At 38.7% G+C, this 20928-nt stretch overlaps 1 protein-coding gene across 1 annotated transcript; it reads right to left on the bottom strand.

The window, feature by feature from the left end:
• Positions 1-2290: 2290 nt before the first annotated feature.
• NSUN2 (NOP2/Sun RNA methyltransferase 2) lies at positions 2291-20839 on the bottom strand. Its single transcript, XM_031589191.2, has 19 exons — positions 20597-20839; positions 20368-20525; positions 20192-20296; positions 19983-20088; positions 18957-19028; positions 18197-18281; positions 17235-17427; positions 16817-16891; positions 15564-15694; positions 13106-13179; positions 11071-11201; positions 10374-10470; positions 9259-9431; positions 8659-8751; positions 8115-8250; positions 6866-6946; positions 6502-6640; positions 5560-5599; positions 2291-4796 (listed from the first exon to the last, which is right to left on the bottom strand). The coding sequence occupies exons 1-19, from the start codon at positions 20675-20677 to the stop codon at positions 4391-4393; spliced, it is 2376 nt and encodes a 791-aa protein (XP_031445051.2). The 5' UTR covers positions 20678-20839; the 3' UTR covers positions 2291-4390.
• Between the last annotated feature and the right edge of the window lie 89 nt (positions 20840-20928).

Genomic DNA, 20928 nt, shown 5'->3' with positions numbered 1-20928 from the left:
ATTCTCTTTGCCAAACAACTTGACTTCTGTGCATTTACTGTAATGCTGGAAGACAAAAAACCTGATGCTTGAGTAATGACTGCAAATGAGGCATTAAGAATGCTAGCTCCATACAGAGTTATGCTCTGCTGTTTTATCTGGAAGGAAGCCAAACAGCAGATGATAGAATAAATATAAGTGAAAGTGCATATTTTCTGATAACTGACATGGAATTGCTCTGGGTTACTCATTTAAAGAAAAAAAAGCATGGTTATAGACAAATATATAGCCAACAGCAAGCTTAAATGTAACTGAATAGAACTACCAAGAGCAGAAATAAGAACTCAATTTCATTCAAAACAAGTAGCTGCACTGTGAGAAGCAGACAAGTCTGTACTAAAAAAAAATAATCCCTAAGTTTGTTTAAGCTCAACACATTAAACGATTAAATCTCATTATGGCTTTGATATGAGGCTCAGCAGCAGGCACAGAAAATGCACCCCAAGTTGCCAAGCCTCAGGTGCTGGCGCTGCTCAGCCTTGTCCAAGGCAGGCAGCACTCACCCAGCTCTGCTCCCAAGGCCCAGCACACAGCAGTGCAGTGCATTCTGCCCACCTGCATGGCACCCATCAGCCACAGGCTGCCAGGCGTTGCTGCTGCGGTCACCCTGCCCACTTTTCGTGCTGCCCACACTGCTCTGCCAAAGCTGGATTACACCTCATCTTGCAGACACCAGGGCATGGCCACATGCTGACCTCCACTCAGTCAGCAGCGTGGCAGGCACACAGAACTGCTTGTTTTCTCCAGGCTGGATTTTCCTACTGAAGAAAGCAGCGTGCTGGCTCTGCTTCGCTGCAGCCAAGAACAGACAGGAGATCTCACAGGAGCTGATTTTGTTTACTGCTAAGGCTAAATCTGATGCTGGTAGGCAGGAGCTTTTCCAAAGGTCTGTATACACAAACATCTGAAGCCTATGATTTCTCAGATGGCTAAGGGAAAAAGAAAATCACCCTGGAGCCAACAGACTGTGGTATATTAATTCAGAAGCAGACTACATTGTCAACATTCTAACAAACTTCCAGAGAAATGACTAACTTCTGGTAATTACTGAAGACAAGGCTACAAAAGACCATCCACACGGTCTTTCCTTATCTTCCTGTGTTTTTCATGCAGAGGATAACTTTCCAGACTCTGGCAGATTCTCCACAGGGCAGCTCAAAGCAAAACCAAATCAGAGTAGTTTTTCAGATGCGAGACATTCATTTCCCCTCTATCACAGGATCAGAATCACAGAATCACTCAGGTTGGAAAAGACCTTAAAGATCATCAAGTCCAACCACAACCTGACCATACTACTCTAACAACCCTCCACTAAATCATGTCCCTGAGCACCACATCCACACAGATTTTAAACACATCCAGTGATGGTGACTCAATCACCTCCCTGGGGAGCCTATTCCAGTGCTTAACAACCCTTTCTGTGAAGAAGTTTTTCCTGATATCCAACCTAGACCTCCCCTGGCACAACTTGAGGCCATTTCTCCTCTTCCAGTCACCTGTCACCAGTGAAAAGAGACCAGCCCCACTCTGCTGCAATCACCTTTCAGATACTGGAAGAGAGCAATAAGGTCTCCCCTCAGCCTCCTGTTCCCTAGACTAAACAACCCCAGTTCCTTCAGTTGCTCCTCACAGGACACATTCTCCAAGTCCTTCACAAGCTTTGTTGCCCTTCTTTGGACCTGCTCCAGAACCTCAATGTCCTTTCTGTATTGAGGTTACCACATATAAAACCCTGCCACCAGCACAAGCATCTAGCATTTCAGAACATTTAGAAACACAGTCCTGTCTTCCTAAAAAAATGGCAAAAACTGGAGAAACTCACAAATTTAATAGGGTCTATTTAAGAGAATTGACTCAATTATTTGAGAACTGTAAACCTACTCATTTTAAAAGCTTTCACATTCTCAGCCTTAACACAGTAACTTATCACCTCCCTTCAGCCTCCCTTTTTGGCTGTTCTGTTACTTGCAGCAACCGATGCCCAAAGCCACCCAAGTAGAGGTCCAGCCATCTGACCATTAGAGTCACAGCAGCACATACCTCGCAGGGAAAGACAACACACAACTTTTCATTACATTTCCAGCCAGGGAAGCTACAATAGCATTTCAGCCACTACACCTTGCTTCCTGACAATCAAGACAAGAATGTCTGGGACAAAACAACTAGCACAAGCCAATTAGCAGTATTTAAACAAACAAAAACCATTATCTACCTTTATTTTTTTTTTTTTGGGGGGGGGGGGGGAGGGGGGGGAGAAGGTATGCATTGTAAAACTGCTGGACAGTGCAAGATCAGACACCCAGTTTCTTGGCTTAAATCTCCCACATGCACTTGATGGGGAAAACAAGAAAAACCCTCCAAAAAGCAAACGTAAAGCATTATCTGTTTTGTATGTAATGCAGGAAAACGGGACTACTCAGAATTTAAAATGTTTCAGACATGAGCTCTTCCATTACTACTGTTATATCTGCCTTTTGCTACATCAAGATTAGCTGTATTAATAAGCATTCTCATCAACCTAACCTTCCACAGAACTGAAACCTTTGCAGTCATCAACTAAAAGAGCTTTAACAGCTGCTCAAAAGCACCAACAGATGCAGTAACAGCAGCCACCAGTTCTGATTTCTTTACGTAATTGTAACATTTGACCTTCTGATAATTTATGGAGATCATTAGAGCATAAAAGCAATGGCTATGTTATAATCATTCTTCCTCAGGGGCTGATGCAAAGTTATGAGAACCAATGCTAATTTTCATGCTTTAAGTTTGATACTGTTGGAAGGATTTTTTCTTATATATTTTGTTAAGAATTCAAAATTATACACCATATATACCTCAAATCAAAAGAGAATTCCACTGTGCAGCTCTTCAGCATAAGGAGTTGTCAAAAAGCTACCTGTCCAATCACAGCTCTTAATACAAAGAGGGAACTCAATCCTTAGCTTTGGATATGTACATACAACAGAGCACTGAACTCTAACAAGCAAAATACAAGGGCAAGAACTATGGCTTTTTTTTTCCCATTAACCTATTTTGTGGACTCTCAAGAGGAAAATAAGTCCTGTCAATGTTTTTTCATTGCGTAAGACTTCATATCTTACCAGAGGACATGTCATTATTTCAGTGTGCATCTCTCCCTCAAGAATACTTTCCTCTGATGAAGTAGTTCAAGGACAAGACTGTTGTAGCAAGATATAGCAAATGAAGTCCTAGCATCGCTTGGATCCATCAGTAAAAGCACACACTGTAAATTTAGTTTGACAAGCAGCACAAATATTTGCATCACATGGTCCTACCGGAGGACAATACCGTGTACCACCGGTCACTTTCCTTTCAGGTCAACTTGATAAAAGTAAAAAGAGAAATTAAGCTGCAAAGGATAGAGGGTTAATTATGATTATTTCCAAGACAGCCAACTAAGTTTTTTTTTTTATAGTCAGATTAAGTAAAACCACCTTTTAAGCCCAATTAACATCTTCTAAAATACTATATGACAATACACCCACTGTAAAAAACAACACACTTATTTCAGCCATAGACACACATCTTGTGACAACTGAAGGCCAACTTGATGAAAGGACAGAGAAACAGAAAACTACTGTCACTCCAACTGACGGTCAGTCTCTCTTAGGCACATCCCAAGACATGAGTCTGAACATGGCTCAGCACAGCTGAAGATCTAGTTAAGGACAATCCATCTCCCTTACAATGAACTTACAACTTTGAAAAACAATCTCTGACACCAGACTCTGACAAAATGCATTCTGCATTTCCTTGCCTGAAAGCTGAACATTGTTTTAATTTCAATAATTGAAACGGGTTTTCAGTTAGGCATCCTATAAGTGTATTTGTATGCATACTTGCTGTGATAACCTTACCCATTAAAAAAATACCATGTATGTAGCAGTCAGACTGGGTAGTTAGAGGACTAAACAAATCTTAAAAGAAAAAAAATGTTACTTCTAGAACTTGCATGCTTTGAATGAAACGTCAGTTGTTGTTTTGCTTTATTCTGAAGGAATTCTTCATAAGATTCAGACCAGTGCCACAGGCGGTTTATTTGTACATACCATTTTTCCATTTCAAAGACAGGCTTTAGATTTTACTGGTGTATGGTCTGTTGCCAGCAACAGATACACAAACCCACCAGTGAAACTGAAAAGTAGTAAAAATAAGACACGCTTGAAGAGGACTTTTTTAATATAGTTTTCATTTAAAAAATAAAATAGGTGAAATTTTAAAATAGGAACATCAAATCCCAACTGAAATTTTAAAATATTCTTCCATGCTAAAAGCCAGAGTCTGGATGTGAGCCTCATGGAAGCTACACAGAAGTAACACAGAAAGAAATCTAGTCTTTCACATTATTTGTATCAATATCTTTACTTTCTTGGCTTATATGACTGTTGGTATTTTTACTAAATTGATCTGAATCCTCATTTTTATTTTCTATTTCCATAGCACTGCTTTCCATAGGACTGTGGTGAAATTCTCCACCTACTTCTGCTTCCATTTTTGTGACTGCATCACGTTCTTTATCTTCTACATCCATTCCTTCCTCCGTTTGTGCTGGTCTGCATTGAACTTCCTCCTCTGTTTTACTTTCTGATTCCCCCTCTTTCCTCTTTGCTTTAAACACTTCAACTCCCATCATCCTCAGGTAATGAAGTCTCTCATTCTTGGGCACAAAGGCACGAAGCGATGTCTTTCCTTGCCAGCCACAGAGCACTACAGGACACTGAAGATCATCAGGTTTTCTACAAACAAGCAGTTACTTCTGGTCAAGTAGCAGAAAGAATCTTGAAAACAATTTTATAGCCATAGCTTGAATGTACAACAATTAGCAGCAAACACAGTTTATAACTATTTCTAGAAGAATCACAGAATGGCTCAGGTTGGAAGGGACCCCAAGCTCCAACCCTGCCCAGGGCCACATCCAACCTGGCCTTGAACACCTCCAGGGACATCCACAAAATCTCTGGGCAGCCTGTTATTATAAGAAGCACGTATGTTGTTCTTAACTTTAGTATCTAAACACGTACCTGCTTGTCCCAGCATGCAAAGAAGCAAAAACCAAAACCAAACCAACTTCTCAAGGCTATCCACTTCTACAACAGGTAAAATGATTTATCTGGCTCTGACAGTTTCTAAAACTAATTTAAGCAACAGTGAGATGAAGTTCACATTTAGAAAGATCACTCAAACAGCTTCCTAAATTTCTTGGGCAACAAAAATGAACAAAGAAAATGTTTATCTTTTCCCTATTTCTTAAAAGAGAAATGAAAACATCACATGCAGTGATGCTGAACACCTGTGGTAGAACAAGTAGCTCTCCTCTATAAAGCTGAACTCTGCAACTGTTTTTGAAGGGCCAAAGGCAAAGATAGCCTTAGATCTTCTTATTCTACCTGGCTTTACTGCTGACCTCACTGTATCGCCACTTTTTTTTTTTCCTAATTCAAAATAAACTGCTTAAACAGCAGTTTAAGTAAGTAAATGGAAAGCTACATAGGTACTTACTCAGGGTCTGGCTCATACTTCAGAACTATACTTCCCATTGCTGGAGTACAGGGAGAGAGGAAAAAACAAATGGATGTGTTACTTAGTACAAGGTTAGTGTCAAATGACAGAAATCAGAAAAATGTTGAGAAATCAAGTTTTTAGACAGCCATACAGCATGACTTCGACAGCTGGTTAGCAATTACCTACATCAATAAGAAGCTATAGATACTACCAGTGGTTTGAGATTTGTTTTTTTTTGTTGTTGTTCAAATGAAAATACGCATAGGACTTACAGAAACAATTGCCAAAAAAGGCCCCTGAATCAAACAAATTAAGATTTAGAACCACAGTGTATTAATTCACTCTGTAAATTTAACAAGGAATTTTGAGATAAAATAAAACAAACTAGCATATGGCAGCCCGAACTTCAGAAAAAGTGTTTTTCTCCTTTTTTGTCTCATCAAACCCAAAGAACCAGCGATCCCTTGAAAATAAAATGATGTAAATAGATAAAGTGAAAAATGTCTCAGTTTCTTCAAGCACTCAGCACAGAGGAGAAAAGTTCAGTTTAAGTACACATTACTCCCCACATTAAGAAAATCAAAAGTGTACCTAAATTTGATACACAGAACCATGAGAAACAATTGCGTATGACAAAATTTCTTCCTTTTTTTTCTTTTTTTTTTTTAAATTTCAAACATTCATTTCAATTTTATGAACCCTCTGGAGTTCATAAACCTCAAAAGCTGTGACAAGAAAGGACTACAATTCCTAGTGGCACACCAGACTTCAATAATGCTTAATTACCTAATTAACAAGTTTTAGGATATTTTAGAGGGTTTTGTGTGTGTTTTGTTTTACAGCAAATATAGTTTACATGTCAACGATTTTTGCCTGGTTTTCCATTTTAAATAAACTTAACAATGATCATTTTGTCATATCACAAACTAGAAGGCTTACCCATGTCTTTGACTTTCCTCTGTGTTTCACTGCTAAATTTACTTAAGAATGGATTTTCCTGGGTTAGCAGTATTTTAACATCTTCTATGCAGACATTTATAATCCTTGCATGAATGAATGGGTATAGAGTATATATTCCCTGTTCAATAGATAGATATAATTATTTCAAGATGTAGTTTCTACATTACAAAGGAAAAATGTTCAAAACAGCATCTGCTTTAGCCAATACCAGAAAGTATTTTTTAAATTCTAAAATATACTGAAAATGTAAATTACTCAATCCGACAAATTCAGGGCCAGCTGTGCTCTAAGCTAAAGAGAAAAGCAAGGTATCTCCTTTGAAAATACAGTGCTTTGTAATTACCTCCTGTGCTAATCTGAAGGCACATCCAAACTGCTCACCATCGCTGTTGCGAGACCAGACTTTTATCCCTGTGTTGATAACCTGCAAAAGGCAGAGCCAAGAAGTATTATTCAATGGTATAAATTCTACATTATCACTCTGAACTTTGTTTTTCCTCCATTGTTTGACTAAAACTAAGGAAAAGGTTGATTTCACATTTGCTCTTTGGACTGGATACTCATTTAAATTCATATGAAAATTCATTCAAGGGAAAAAGGAATTCCCACCAGCAAAATATAGCTCTCTTCCAAGACAGACAATTATTACTCCTTTCCATGTTGAAAACACCACAGTGAAGAAGAGGTAGGCTTAAAATGAGGGCAGCAACTATTGAGATGTCATTTTAATCAGTGACTGAATCAGAATTTTCTGTATGATTCTGAGAAAGTCAATCAAGGGCAGGATTTTAAAAACAAAAGATGTTTAAAATCAGGATGCCATAAGATCTCTGGTACCCAAAGCCTTACTGTCTAAATAGTAGACTTTCGTTTCTTAAAATTTTGTCAGTTCCACAGCCATTTCCTGCATGTGGAATAAAAACATAAGTATCTATCTTGAAGATCTGATGCAAATATGTACTGAATATACATGGAGATTTTCAGGATTCAACTGTATGTGGCCTTGAACAGTATCTGATCTATCTGACCTAGGTCAGTACATTTCATTCAATGACTTTTAAGACAAATCTTTAGCAGTTGCAATGCATTTTTTGAGGGATTTTTATTAACCCCCACAATCTCCAATTCACTAAAATTATTCATCTAATTACTGTTCAGCTTAACATTTTCTCAGTTTTTGAAATTACTTTCAAACACCGTTTCCATATAACAGGGCCAGCTAATAGATAACTTGAGTTGAATTATTATTTTTGGTAAGCTTTCAAAACTCGTACTGCTTCCTAAAATTAAGAGGCTCATATAACTATAACAGCATCAACACAAGCTTCTGATTATTTGTGAAGGTACCTAAAGACCACAGAACATTTCTGGGATGACAAAAAAAATACTGATTTTGATCTAGGAGAATTATATTTACCTCTCTCGAGATAGTACTTCATCTCTTTAATAAAGGAGGCAAAAAGAGGAAAACATTCATTCAAAGACAAGGTCTATCTGGGGGCTAATTCTCTATATGAACAGTTAAATCAGCCACAAAGTTAAAGGAGGCAATCACTGATGTTTTTGATCTTTGTTGCGAAGATGAACCATACCTTCATCTTTTCACTGTTGTTGAGAAGCACATTTCTTAACTCCTTAGAAACCATGTACAGCTGTCTCTTCTTTCCTTCTTGAGTTCGAGTTAATAAATTCATCTTGGGAAATGAAGGGTCCAGTGCATAAAACTTCCTATGGCCATAATACTTGTTTTGATTAACCGAGCAACAAAATCACATACTCAAAACATACAGATGAGTGTCTTTCCTTAACCCATCTCTGCAAAAACCTTCAGTTAGTTGACATTAGCTTCAGTACACAAAGATTAGCATTTCAGACTCCTGACATCAGAAATGATTCAATGTCACGGACAGTAAGATACACTTGAACATCTCCAGAGCCAACTATCATCCATGGCCTTTAGTTGGCTACCTTCTTTTAAGAGGAGTTTTAAGTGTTGAGGAGATGGACATGTAGCGCAAAGACAGGAAACAAGTTTACCTATGACCAACCAGACCCATCTTGTGTGATTAACTAAACTACTAATGTTCCTAAAACTGTTAGAAATCTTACTAGGAAAAAAAAAAAAACTTTTCTTACTGGATAGGAAGGAACAGTGGGTCATCTTCAGGGAGAAATACAAAAGGATCTTCTTTAAAACCAAACAACTTCATTTTTTTAGATGGTGGAGGTCTGAAAAGCAAATACCACTGTCAATTTTAATAAAAGTGATTTAGAACTGGGATATTCAACTCATTTAATCAACACTTGATTTTATGAGACTGATAATATGCCAAACTTAGTACTGACATTTTACTGTTCTTCAGTAAGACAATACTACACACAGTTGACTTTGTAAAACGAGGAAGCATAAGCAGTTCTTGAGAGCAGAAACCACACAAAGCAGACATTTATGAGAAAGAAATTGTGGAGACAATTTAAGATCTTTCAAAGGTCAACTTCAGAAAATAGTTTTTTCCTTACCAGAGAAGAAAGAACTATCAGACTTTTCAAATGCTAATATACCAGGAGGTTATTCTCCTAACTTGCTAAATTAGCAGACGTAGATGGAAATGTATGACAACTGACAAAATTCAGTAATTCTTATTGATCCACTTCTAAGAGTGGAAAACAAAAGAGCTGAATAATGCTCAGCAATTACGATGCTGTTACAGGACAAATATTTAGACAGCCTCTTACCCACAAACTCCTTTTTTGCTTTGTTCAGTGTCTGAATTTTGCAGTTCTTGTACTTTCTTAGACTCTTCATCTTCAGGAAGTGTTGGTTTCTCAGTACTATCTTCAGAACCATCATCTGCATTTGTTGCTGTCACTTCAGTATCTCCTGGTTTTTCTTGTAATTTCTGATGAACCTATTTCAAATACAGCATTTTCAACAAAGCCAAAATAGTACCTAATGAGTAACAGAAGGTATCTACACCTGCTCTTTGTACACATTTAGTTCTTAATTACCTCTATGGAAGTGCTTAAGGAGATCCATTTAGGGAGTCTAATTACTCAAGTCCAGACACAATCACAGGTTGCATTTACCACTAAGTATGGCTCTGAACAACTTCTGACCAAAGGTGTTTTTGTACCATTTATAAAATCACATCATTCACGCATTCACAGAGAAGATCACTTTAAGCTAGGATCTGCTGCTTTCTTTCTAGCACTCAAAATAACACACACAGCTTACTGTACACTTCCTGTAACAGTGCTACAGAGTTAAATTTAGAACAGCACTATTTGGAAGATGTTTGCTTACAAACAAACTTTTCTTTTAATTGCAACAGAAGTTTCACTCAATTCTTGAAGCAAATCAAATTAACAGAAGCAGCTAAAAGGGACTGAGACACAAAGTCTCCCTCAGAACAAACTAAGATCAAACAACTCATGACAACTTACAGTGCTGACAGTTGAAAAACAAAACTGACAGCGAGAGACTGAAGTCAAATGGCTGAAGCTGCTGCTAACAGTTCTACATACAATCCCGCTGCTGACGATTTCCTGAACTCTGATCTGCTAGTGAGTGAATCACTCCTGAGCACCCCGTCACAGAGTAAGATACATTGAAATCAGAATTAACTTAGAATACAGTAGAAAAAACAGTGTCAGCGACCACACACAGCTCAAGGAAGCAACAGCTTTAGCAACCCAATCTAATCAGCTTCTGTAATTCTTTCAAAGTCTTAATTTCATGTTTAACTCTGATCTTACTGTTTTGCTATGAATCATCTTTTGTCCCATATCAGATAGTAAATTCCAGAAATGTTATTGAAAGTTCGCATTTCAGTTCCCTTAAAATAAGTTACCTTAGGTTGGCGTTTATTCCATGGCATTGGAGATTTTTTTATTAACACAGCCACAAAAAAACCTCCTGTGTTCTGGTGATGTGGCAATATTCTAATGCTAGGAACAAACAACAAAACCATGATTGCAGTGTATTCATCATCAGCTTTTAGACTCTCACAAAGCATTAGTGATGTCATATTTACTTTCAAGGTGAGCTTAAGTATCCATATTAGCATTGCACAGATGTAATTTATCAAGGTAGAAACAAGATCTAAAATAGAGCATTCTGACAAAATAACTTGCATCAGTGCCACGCATTCATTTCACCACTCACATCTGATCTTTAATGACTCACATTTAAACGCTATTTTTAGAATAGCTATGCAAAATCTTTCGTTGAAAATAAGTCAGTGTTGAAATGTTAATATTTAACACTCTTTTCTGGTAATTTGACTATGCATCTCTATTGGTTGCAAAGAATCTGACATGCTGTATTAATATTTATTCCTAGTAAACAGCGTTCACTGGAATGTAACTGTTGCGTATTACCATTACATACAAAGCAACCAGATCATATTTAAACCTGCACAAGTACAGAGCTGTACTGCAACATATTCCTAATCTGAACTCCTAATTACCAATTTGCCCATCACCATACTAGGTTAAGAAATCAAAACTTCATAAAATCCATTCTAGAAAAAAAAAAACCAAACTTACCAGCGCTCTAGATTCATTGCCTTTAGCTTCTCCTCCTCTTTTATTGGAAACATTGTGGGACGTATTTGTGTTTGTCTATTTGAAGGCACGTCTTTCCACTCTTCAAACCACTGTCCATCTTTCAGCATGACCTTTAAATGAGGAAATACAAGGTATTTGGACATTTTCTGAATATTATCCAGGACTTAGAATGCACCTATAAATCCACTCTAAGATACAGCATATACACAATACTACCTTATTCCACTGAAGGTTCAAAGCTTGTAAAGGATATAAGTGAAAGGTTAGAGGCACAACTCTTGCAGTATGATATTCTGAATACTGTTTAAGCAAGAAGACCAAAGTGAACAACAATAGCTGAAATTCAGCTTCAGAACCCTCCACGTCTGCTTCCATAGCAGCCACTAGGTCTGTAAGAAAGACTGTGCATAGGGATGCGTTGGGCAAAAAGTGAAACAAAAGGCCTTTTGTAATTTCAAGGCAACAAAATAGGATACAGGGATGGTGACTTCAGGACTGGTGGGTACACTGAAGTGTTTTCTGGAAGCACAAACAAGTCCAGAATTACACTAAACACCAGGATAACTAACAGTCCTGTTCTGTTAGGTAACTGCTGGAAGCACCAAAAAAACATATTGAGCTCCTTTCTACTGCACATTTTGCCAGTATCTTGTCACAGCACAACAACAACTAAAAGAGATGCAGAAGTCAGTTAAATCTGAAGTTAAAAGGTTATTTTCTTCAAAATTCAGAGCTAAATCACTAGAGTGTACTTATCATCTAACCTAAGGACAGAGTACTGAACATCACTTGAACAGAACCTTGTTTTCCTTTTGCTGTTTTCAGAGATTTACAGCTAACACATGCTCAGGAATATTCAATGTAATCACTGAGTCACAGAACTTCCACTGAACAGATGTTTCACCAGGAAACAAAAGACTGTACCCAGTGAAAACAGTACCAAAGCAAGCTAATACACTGAATGACAAGCTAGCCAATGAGGCTTGAAATAATGTTATAGCAGCAAATAAAGGACAACTTCCAACAAATTTTATTAGCTTAATTTCTAAAATACGTATTATGGAGACTTGTATTTCAATTGCAGTCATAGAAATAAATGTCACTGAGAACAAAATATACTCTTTGCAATCTTGGTGTACGCATTTTATAGCCTTACACAGTAAAGCAAACCAAAGTAACTATTATAGAGCCACAACTGTGCATTTTACATTTATCCTTCAGCTACAAGCATAACATTTAAAATTATGGAATAAAAAGAGAGAAATCAGCCAGTTTTTCTAGTCTAGATTTCTAATGGCAGAGCATAAGAAAATCTTTATGCATCCTGTTCGTTAGCCTGCATGCAAATACAAACCTGCAGATTATACTGCTGCAAGAGACTATTGTTGCCAAAGCACAGATTCGTAAGTCAAATTTGATCAGAGCATCTTACTACCAGGATGGCTGCCTACTTTTGATTATACTCTTAACAGGAAACTGAAGAAGCTTTGGGCTTATTTGTTCCTCCCTACTGATCTGATTTAAATTCTGAAAACAGACAAGGCCTGGAGAAAAATACAGGATTTCTAGCAATACACTAAGATTATTCACACCACTGCAGTTTTTGTAGGTTATTTCCATACAGAGTTTAACAGCTTTTTCTTCCAAATGATTCAAATGGACCGGCTAAACAACAGTAACATCCAACAGTTACAGACAGTAAAGTCAGAGAAGGAAGGCTAAGTTAAAAAGTGGCTGAAGTGATGGTGCCATCTACAGGCCACGAGATGAATGCAGTCAGAAAGGGAATACGTTTAAAGTGGAGGCAATAGAGCCAAGAAAGCTAAGGGAAAGTGCGAGCAGCTGAGGAGAGAGGCACTTAACATTTGAAAGATTTTTTCACCCTCTTCTTTAATACCATATAGTCTAAAACTCTAAACAGCAAGTAACTAACATTATTTCAGGTCTATCTAATCCCTTGGAATTTTACTCCACCAAACACCAAGAATGTCATAGAAATACCATATAGAAGTACCTTCCATTTTGTAATTCCAGGCATCCTCTTCAAACCCGGCAACTCAGAAGAGACATCAGCAAGTTCTAAGGCACCTGAAATCTCAGATACAAATATATATATATATATATATATATATATATATATATATATATATATATATATATATATATATATATATATATATATATATATATATATATATATAAACCAGAATTTGAAAGTTGTGCTCCTAATTAACTTTTATAAAAACAACTTTCCTTAAAGATTTTGGATCATTACATTTCATGACTTCAGAGGAACAAAATATAATGAAATCACTACAGTGCAAATTGACGAGAAAGATGGTTAGAGCTGCTCATTCTAACTACACAAGTTTGCAACCCTACAAATTAACCAAGAACCCACGGTTAGGTGCTTTTTTTTAACAGCTGCATATAGTAGTTCTCCAAAATCTGTATCATTAAATGTCATTGTTTCTGGCAGCACAGAACAGCTTTTATTTTCACTTAGCATTTGAATTCACTAAATTGGTTATGTATTTTTCAGAGGAGTGCTCTTTTGGGGTGACTAAGCCTTTGAAAATGCACTGCATATTCTAATTTTATGGACTTACAACCTTAATGCATTTCAATGTGACTGGAAAAAAATATTAATCAACACAGAATTATCACTGCTTAATCTACTGAGTAAAAAGTTTAAGCTAACCAAAGTCCAGAAAGTATTACATAAAAATTGACTAGTGAGGAACTATCTTAACACACCTCTTTTGAGATTCTGAATGGTTATTTAAATATTAGGACTACTTTTCCTCATGTTTTACACAATTTAACTATCTCTTCTAGATGAGTAACCATTTACTCTTACAGCAGCGAGCTCTATGTGACAGCTGAAGTATCTCTTTTAAATAAGTGAAAAAATGATATAGGTATGCATATTCCAGAATGACATTTTAAAACTGATTCAACTTGACATTTGCGTCTTTCCTTTGAACGTTGACTACTTACAGCATGACTTCAGCTGATGCCTCAAGATGGCATCAGATCAATCAGGCATTAAAATTAAGTGTCGGAAGTACTACAATTCCAGGCAGAGAAACAGGGCATTTTCCTTTTTCCTTAAGGAGAAAGAAATCACTAACTTGCTATATAAGTAGTAATACTGCAAAGTACTAGGTATTCAGTTAAGACAGAAGAACCAACAAACCTTCTGGACTGACCTAAGAAAATTCTCAAGGTCCAATGCTCAAAGCAACAAAAATAACACATCTATTCACTGGGACACCTAAATAAGCTCCAAAATACCTGTACTGAACAGATACAAGATCTGTATGCCAAAATGCAATAGCACAATTAAGATCCTTAGTTCCATGTACTGCATTCCCCTCAAATACTGCAGAGGATGTCCTCTGTCCATTTCCATACTGGCTTATGTTCATAGCCAAAACAGTCCTTGCTACTTTCCAGTCTCATCATTATTAAACATCTTACTCTTGTATGACACAGTCCTCAAAAAGCCATGTGGAAATAGATCCAAGGAAATTATCTTAAATAAAAAAGGCTATTTAATGTCTACTCAAAAGACAGTTCCTAATTACTCCATGTATAACAGCTAAACGGCTGCTCCAGAGACAATGAAATTCCACACATATTTTGAGGACAGTACAGGGATTAGCAAAAATAAAACGTTACACAGAACAAGCTACTCTATTTCCAGAACTATTTCAACTCCAGTCACTTCTGCACTGCACATGGCTCAATTTAATACACTGTTGACAAATTAATGCAAGATCCAGTTAGATGTCTCCAAACATCAAGTTATGGATTCAAAAAAAAAAAAAAAGTCCTTTAAAAGAAAAAACACACCACATTGTTAAAAGTCCTTAAAAAAAAAGATCCTTTAAGATCAGATGTGGGCCAACATTACAAGAAAACGACACAGTGCAGATCATCTTTTCCCCTTCCACTTACTTACTTCAAACAATGGAGACTTAACAGCGATGTAAATCAAGCCTTCATCTGTAGGCCAAAACTACATAAAAACCATGAGCCTAAAGATACTGACATTACAAGCACATAAGGATGTGAGAGAAAGGATGCTAAAGGTACTAAACTGCTTAAGGAGAGTCTGGGATTTTCACTCCTATGGGTTACAGAAATTAGGCTCTACGCTGTGCTTTCCCAAGGAAATAAGAACGTGAGGCAACAACTCCAACTAGTGGAATCAGTTAGGAGAAGACAGGTAACAGTCTGAATCCCACTGCTTTTTTTTTTTTTTAAATCACTAAAAAACTTCCTCAGGTTTTATATTAGCAGCTGATTTACTCTTAAGAAAGCTGCTCACATCAAACCCAATGAAATCTAACACCAAAAAAATGCTGCTGTTTTACATACTAGGAGTATATTACTTACACTAAGCTTCTATCATCCACAATTTTTTTCCAGTTGAACAGTAGGAAAAATGTTACTTTTTATCTCACCTTGACTCTTTTCCAGCAGAGATGCAATCACAGCTTCATTTTCGATAGGATTCAACGAACATGTAGAATATACCATCCTCCCACCTTCTGCCAGCTGTTCAACACCACGAGTTGCAATTCTTAGCTGCAATCTAAAAGAACAACCTTGGTCTAATGAAGTATCATTCAAGAACCAGAAACATTTATCATTAAATCTGCCACGGTTGAAGTTATACTACAGACATGCAGATCTCCACAGACAGCAAATTCAGCACATACCAAGCTCAACAGCTGTCACCAGTACACCAACTACAGTCAGTTTTAAACTGTCAGCTGTATCTACACTGCAAACACACACACAATTACACCTGCTAAAAGAGCAATTAGGTCAAACATTAGCACTAATGCATGGTAAGCTTTAACATGACATTATCAGTTCCATCTAGTGCTTCATCAAGTTTATTACATAGCATACAACACTAGAAAAATAACCACCCAAGCCCTTATCTTCTCAGAAATCTAGAATTTAAAATGAAGCATAATCTGACTGTTCCAAGTACTAAAGACAACAGAGTTTAAGTAATATTGGCCCTCAGTAAAAAGCATCATTGAGCTGGACAGCCACCTCATGACCCTTGCTGCATACTTACAACTAAAACAAACCCTGTAATTACAAATGAGTCACTAAGCAGTAACCTCATCACAGGTCACCTGAATCATTCTAACTGACTGCACTCTCAGCTTGCAACAAATACAATAAAATATTCTCAGTTTTTCAACTGTCTTTTAATTAATGCTTTTTACCATGCATCTGTATTCACCTTCAATTAACATAACTTGGTCTTAGGTAACTGAAACCATGTAAGAGCTCTAAAATTTTAAAAGATTTTAAAACATTACTATTAAATTTTATGAGCTTCTGTAATTATGTCAGTTATTTTCAAACAGTATTTCACCTGCCTAAACATTATGAATCCCATTCAAACTGATCTGTTCCCTACTTTGTTATCTACTCCGTAGAAATTAATCCAGTGAATATGAATCTCATATATTCATACAAATACAAGAGATTTAGATTCACACACCTCACTGGAGGTTGGCCTCACATTTGAAATACTAAAACTTTCTCAGAATAATGTATGAACTCTTGATTTGATGAAAATTAAAAACCCCTTGTCATATGTTAACATACAAATTCATGCAAGTACTAAAAAGAAGGGGAAAAAGGAAGAGTAGAAATGAAAGACAAATAGATGTACAATAAGCATTTTTACCCATGGAGCTGCAAACTGTTTTGTGTTGTCCACTTCTTCCATACATCAATGTTTTTCCTCATGGTTCCATCTCCGCTAGAAATGAGGTTGAACAGGAATATATATTATTTGTGGGTAAAGTTTCTTCCATACCCAAAGGACTTACAGTCAAAAAAGTTAACACTCCTCTCCACGGTAACTAATTCCCTTATGCTGTACTTTCATTTCTACACTATCTTTGTTGTTCAGTATGCCAAAGGTAAGTTCAAAATATTTAACACTTGAACTAACCACATTTAAGTATCACTCAGAATGAGAAAAGATCTCCTTGATCTGGTATTCCCTTACCTAAGACAGTTTAACGGATCCAGCTCTTTTGGAATTTAGTATGCAGGATAACACATTCAGTAACACAAAAATTCTAGTACATACAAGATACCTGCAGGGGACGTCACACAAAATCCTGTCGTAGAATAGGATCTCTTTCCTTCCATCCACATCTATTTGTAGATTAGGGATACTGGAGGCATCGTGATTTACCACCATGATACATGGACTGTTTAATCTTTTAGCCTGGTGAACCAGCAAGTAGCAGCGCTTATTATCAACATCATTAGCAATTACAAAACCCTCTGTGAACATAAAACAGGAAAAAGGCTTTACTATTTTAACAGTTAAATATTTACAGTTCATTGCTCATCTTCACATTTGTGTAAGTCTTTTACCAGATATTTTTATTTAGGAAACTATATATGAACAGAGAACACTTTCCTGAACGTAAATTAAACATGGTGAAGTTTAATAACTATGACCAAGATACTGTCAAGATTTCTAACTTCATTGCAGCTGAAAAGACACAGATAAAGTTCCTTCCACTTTTCGTTCTCTAAGTAAAACCCTCGGAACAGAGATAAAGCCTTCACTGCCACTGAAGACAACCTCTGTGCATCAGATGTATAATGCAGAAAGAACCCATCCCCAACCACACAATTTCTATGGATAGTATTTTCTGTGAGCATCTAACTAAATGTAAGTATTTGGAAGTTTAAGCCTGAAGCAACTTCAGTGCTTAGTGGTTTGCAATAAACCGCTAAAACACAGAGGCTGATAGGACACCACCTGCTAAATACTCTTCTTATATATAAAAATTAAGCTGTGATCACATCTACTACAGTCTGGACTGTGAAGATATACAATCCATCTCTTTCCTTCAAGCCAAAGAAGCCCACAGAAGTTTCAAGGAGGAGAAAGAGGTACTTCCCATCTCTTATAATTCAACAAACTATGGAATTCAGTAGGTAGGTAAATGAAGCTGCTTTCTGGAATATTAAAGGTAATCTACAAGAAAACACAATGAAAATTTGAAACCCCAAAGCTTTTTGATAGTTTGTCCAAACTTACTGGGAAAAGGAACGTTCATGTCTGCATGCAACATTTCAATTAGTTGCGCAGTCTTAGATCCAGGTGCAGCACACATATCTAGAATCTATAAACACAAATGGTTAAAAAAGCCAACAAAACAAAACAAGAAACCATACCTGCTATGCACTTGAAAAACTTACTGTGTTCTTGTTTAAGCAGAATAATTATAACCACTGAGGACACTGATAGTCAATAAAAAACACAAAACTAATTCACCAAGGAATGCAGTTTTAACCCAAGGGGCTAAAACAAACATAAGCACATTCATAGCTGTTAGAGTGGGTCCTGAGTAGGGCCACAAAGATGATCAGAGGGCTGGAGCACCTGTCCTATGAAGAAAGGTTGAGGGAGTTGGGCTTGTTTAGCTTGGCAAAGAGAAGGCTGTGGGGAGACCTCAAAGCGGCCACCTGGTACTTGGAGGGAGCTTACAAGCAGAAGGTGGACTGACTTTTTACATGGTCTGGTAGTGACAGGACAAGGGGGAAATAGTTTCTAACTAAAAATGAAAAGATTTAGGCTAGATGTTAAGAATAAATTCTTTATCCATAGGGTGGTGAGGCACTGGCACAGGTTGCCCTGAGAGGCTGCAAATGCCCCATTCCTAAAGGCATTCAAGTCCAGGCTGGACAGGATCTTGGGCAGCCTGATTTTGCCAGCACAGAACATCAGCACTGCCACTGTAGTTTCCAGTTTATGAAGCAATATTCTATGCAGATGCCACATTGTGCTTTTTAGTTACCTTGTGATCAGGATTAACGTTAAGCAGCAGAGGTGGAATCATACTAACAGCCTCCTGACGACTGATGTTTCCCTTAAAAGGAGAAAAAATAAAATCATTCAACAGGAGAAAGCATTTCATTTGTGACAGATTTTTTAAAACTCTGTGAATGAAAATAATGAAACAGTCAAAAACACAAATGGCTTAAAACTCAGGGTTAAATTTTAGCACATAAATAATATCTCATCAAGACGAAGTTTGTGAGAACTTCAGAGTTACTCCATCGTCATTAACTCTACAGATCTAATTTTTGCTCAGATGAAATCAGAAATTGACTTCAACCAAGTAAAAGTGAGAAACACCCATCACTAAGGGGATTTTTTTGTAATACACACACACACACCATTTACCATATACTCAAACACCTGTCTTTTTAACAAGCGTTAGTTATAATCTGGGGCTGTTCACCTTGGAAAAGGCTCTGGGGAAGTTTCTCTGTATGTAAAGAGTAGCCATAAAAAAAGAAGGGAACAGACTTTTTAGCACGGTCTGTTGTGACAGAACAAAAAGAAATGACTTCAAACTGAAAGATGGGAGAATTAGATGGGATATAAAAGAAAAAAACAACTTTTTGGTGAGGCAATAGTACTGGTTTTCCAGAAAGGTGGCCAAAGCTCCTTTCCTGAAGACATTCAAGGTCAGCCTAGACAGGGCCCTGAGCAACCTGACTTAGCTGTAGGTATCCCTGCTTATTGCAAGAGAGTTGGACTAGCTGACATTTTAGGGTCCCTTCGCACTCAAAACGATTGAATTTCAGAGGCATGAGTTCTCACATTCCCAAACCAACAATACAGCTGCTCATCCAGGAGAAACATTCATAACTGTAGGGACGCAGCAGAGGTACAGGATGAATTGCTGTCAACAGCAACACAAAATCCCACTTTTTCTGAGTAGTCAGTTTCTGATGGGTACCGCTGCAATTTCTGACGCTGCACTGAAACAAAAATCTGCCCGGAGTGCAAAGGAAGTACCAAGATCTGAACTTACACACTCCGTCTCGCTAACCAGAAACTGATGAAACCTCTCCAGCTGCGGTGACTTACGCAAGATTTTTCTACTCAGGTTGGTGTGCCACGCTAACTCCTCCGGATACCTGCAGGAGGGAAGGAGAAACCAAAGGCCAAAAGGCTGCAGACCAGCCTGGCACCGCGGATGCAGGGGGCCTGCAGGGCGCCTTGCCCCAACAGCAGGCTTACCAGCTCAGCGCCTGCGGCATTTCCACCTTCTGCCCGTCGACCTCCAGGTGCTGCAGCTCCCGGAAGTACTTCTCCTTCAGGCAGTGCAGGATCTCCCTGGCGTGGCTGTGAGGCACGGCGCGGCGTCTCAGTGGCCGCTCCCGGCGCGCCCCGGCCCTCCCCCCGGCCCCGCTCACCTCTTATAGCCGGTGATGCGCAGCGTGGCGGGCAGCGGCTCCCGCAGCGCCGCCATGAAGGCGTCCCACTCGCCGTCGGGCACGATGCGCTGCTCCCGGTAGTACCGCTCGAACAGCTCGTTCTCCTTCACGATCTCGGGGTAGCCGCCGCTCCAGCCCTGCAACCAGCGCGGCCCCGTCAGCACGCCGGCCCCGCCGCGGCCCGTTCCGCTCCCGCCCCGCCTCTCACCGCTTGGTCTTCGCCGCCGCTCCGCTCCTGGCGCTGTTGCGGCAGCAGCTGCCGCCGGCGATCCCGCGCCCGGCGGCCCATAGCGAGTAGACGCCTGCCGACCCCCGCCGTCGGAACGGCAGCTGCGGTCCCTCTTAGCGACGAGTCTGCGGGGCGCCGACCGCGCCACGCGCCTCACGTCCACGCGCGCCCGCGAGCAGCGCACATGCGCCGGCCCTCCCCGACCGCTCCTTCCGGGCCGCGCTGCCGCCGGCCCACTTCCGCTCATGGGAACCACCGCGCCGTCGGCCCCGCCCCCCGGCTCCTCCACCAACCCGCGGCCGGCGGGAGGC

The sequence above is a fragment of the Phasianus colchicus genome, chromosome 3, assembly GCF_987193195.1.
Source record: "Phasianus colchicus chromosome 3, bPhaCol1.hap1.1, whole genome shotgun sequence".
Classification (NCBI taxonomy): Eukaryota; Metazoa; Chordata; class Aves; order Galliformes; family Phasianidae; genus Phasianus; species Phasianus colchicus.
This window is presented reverse-complemented; position numbering and strand designations above follow the sequence as displayed.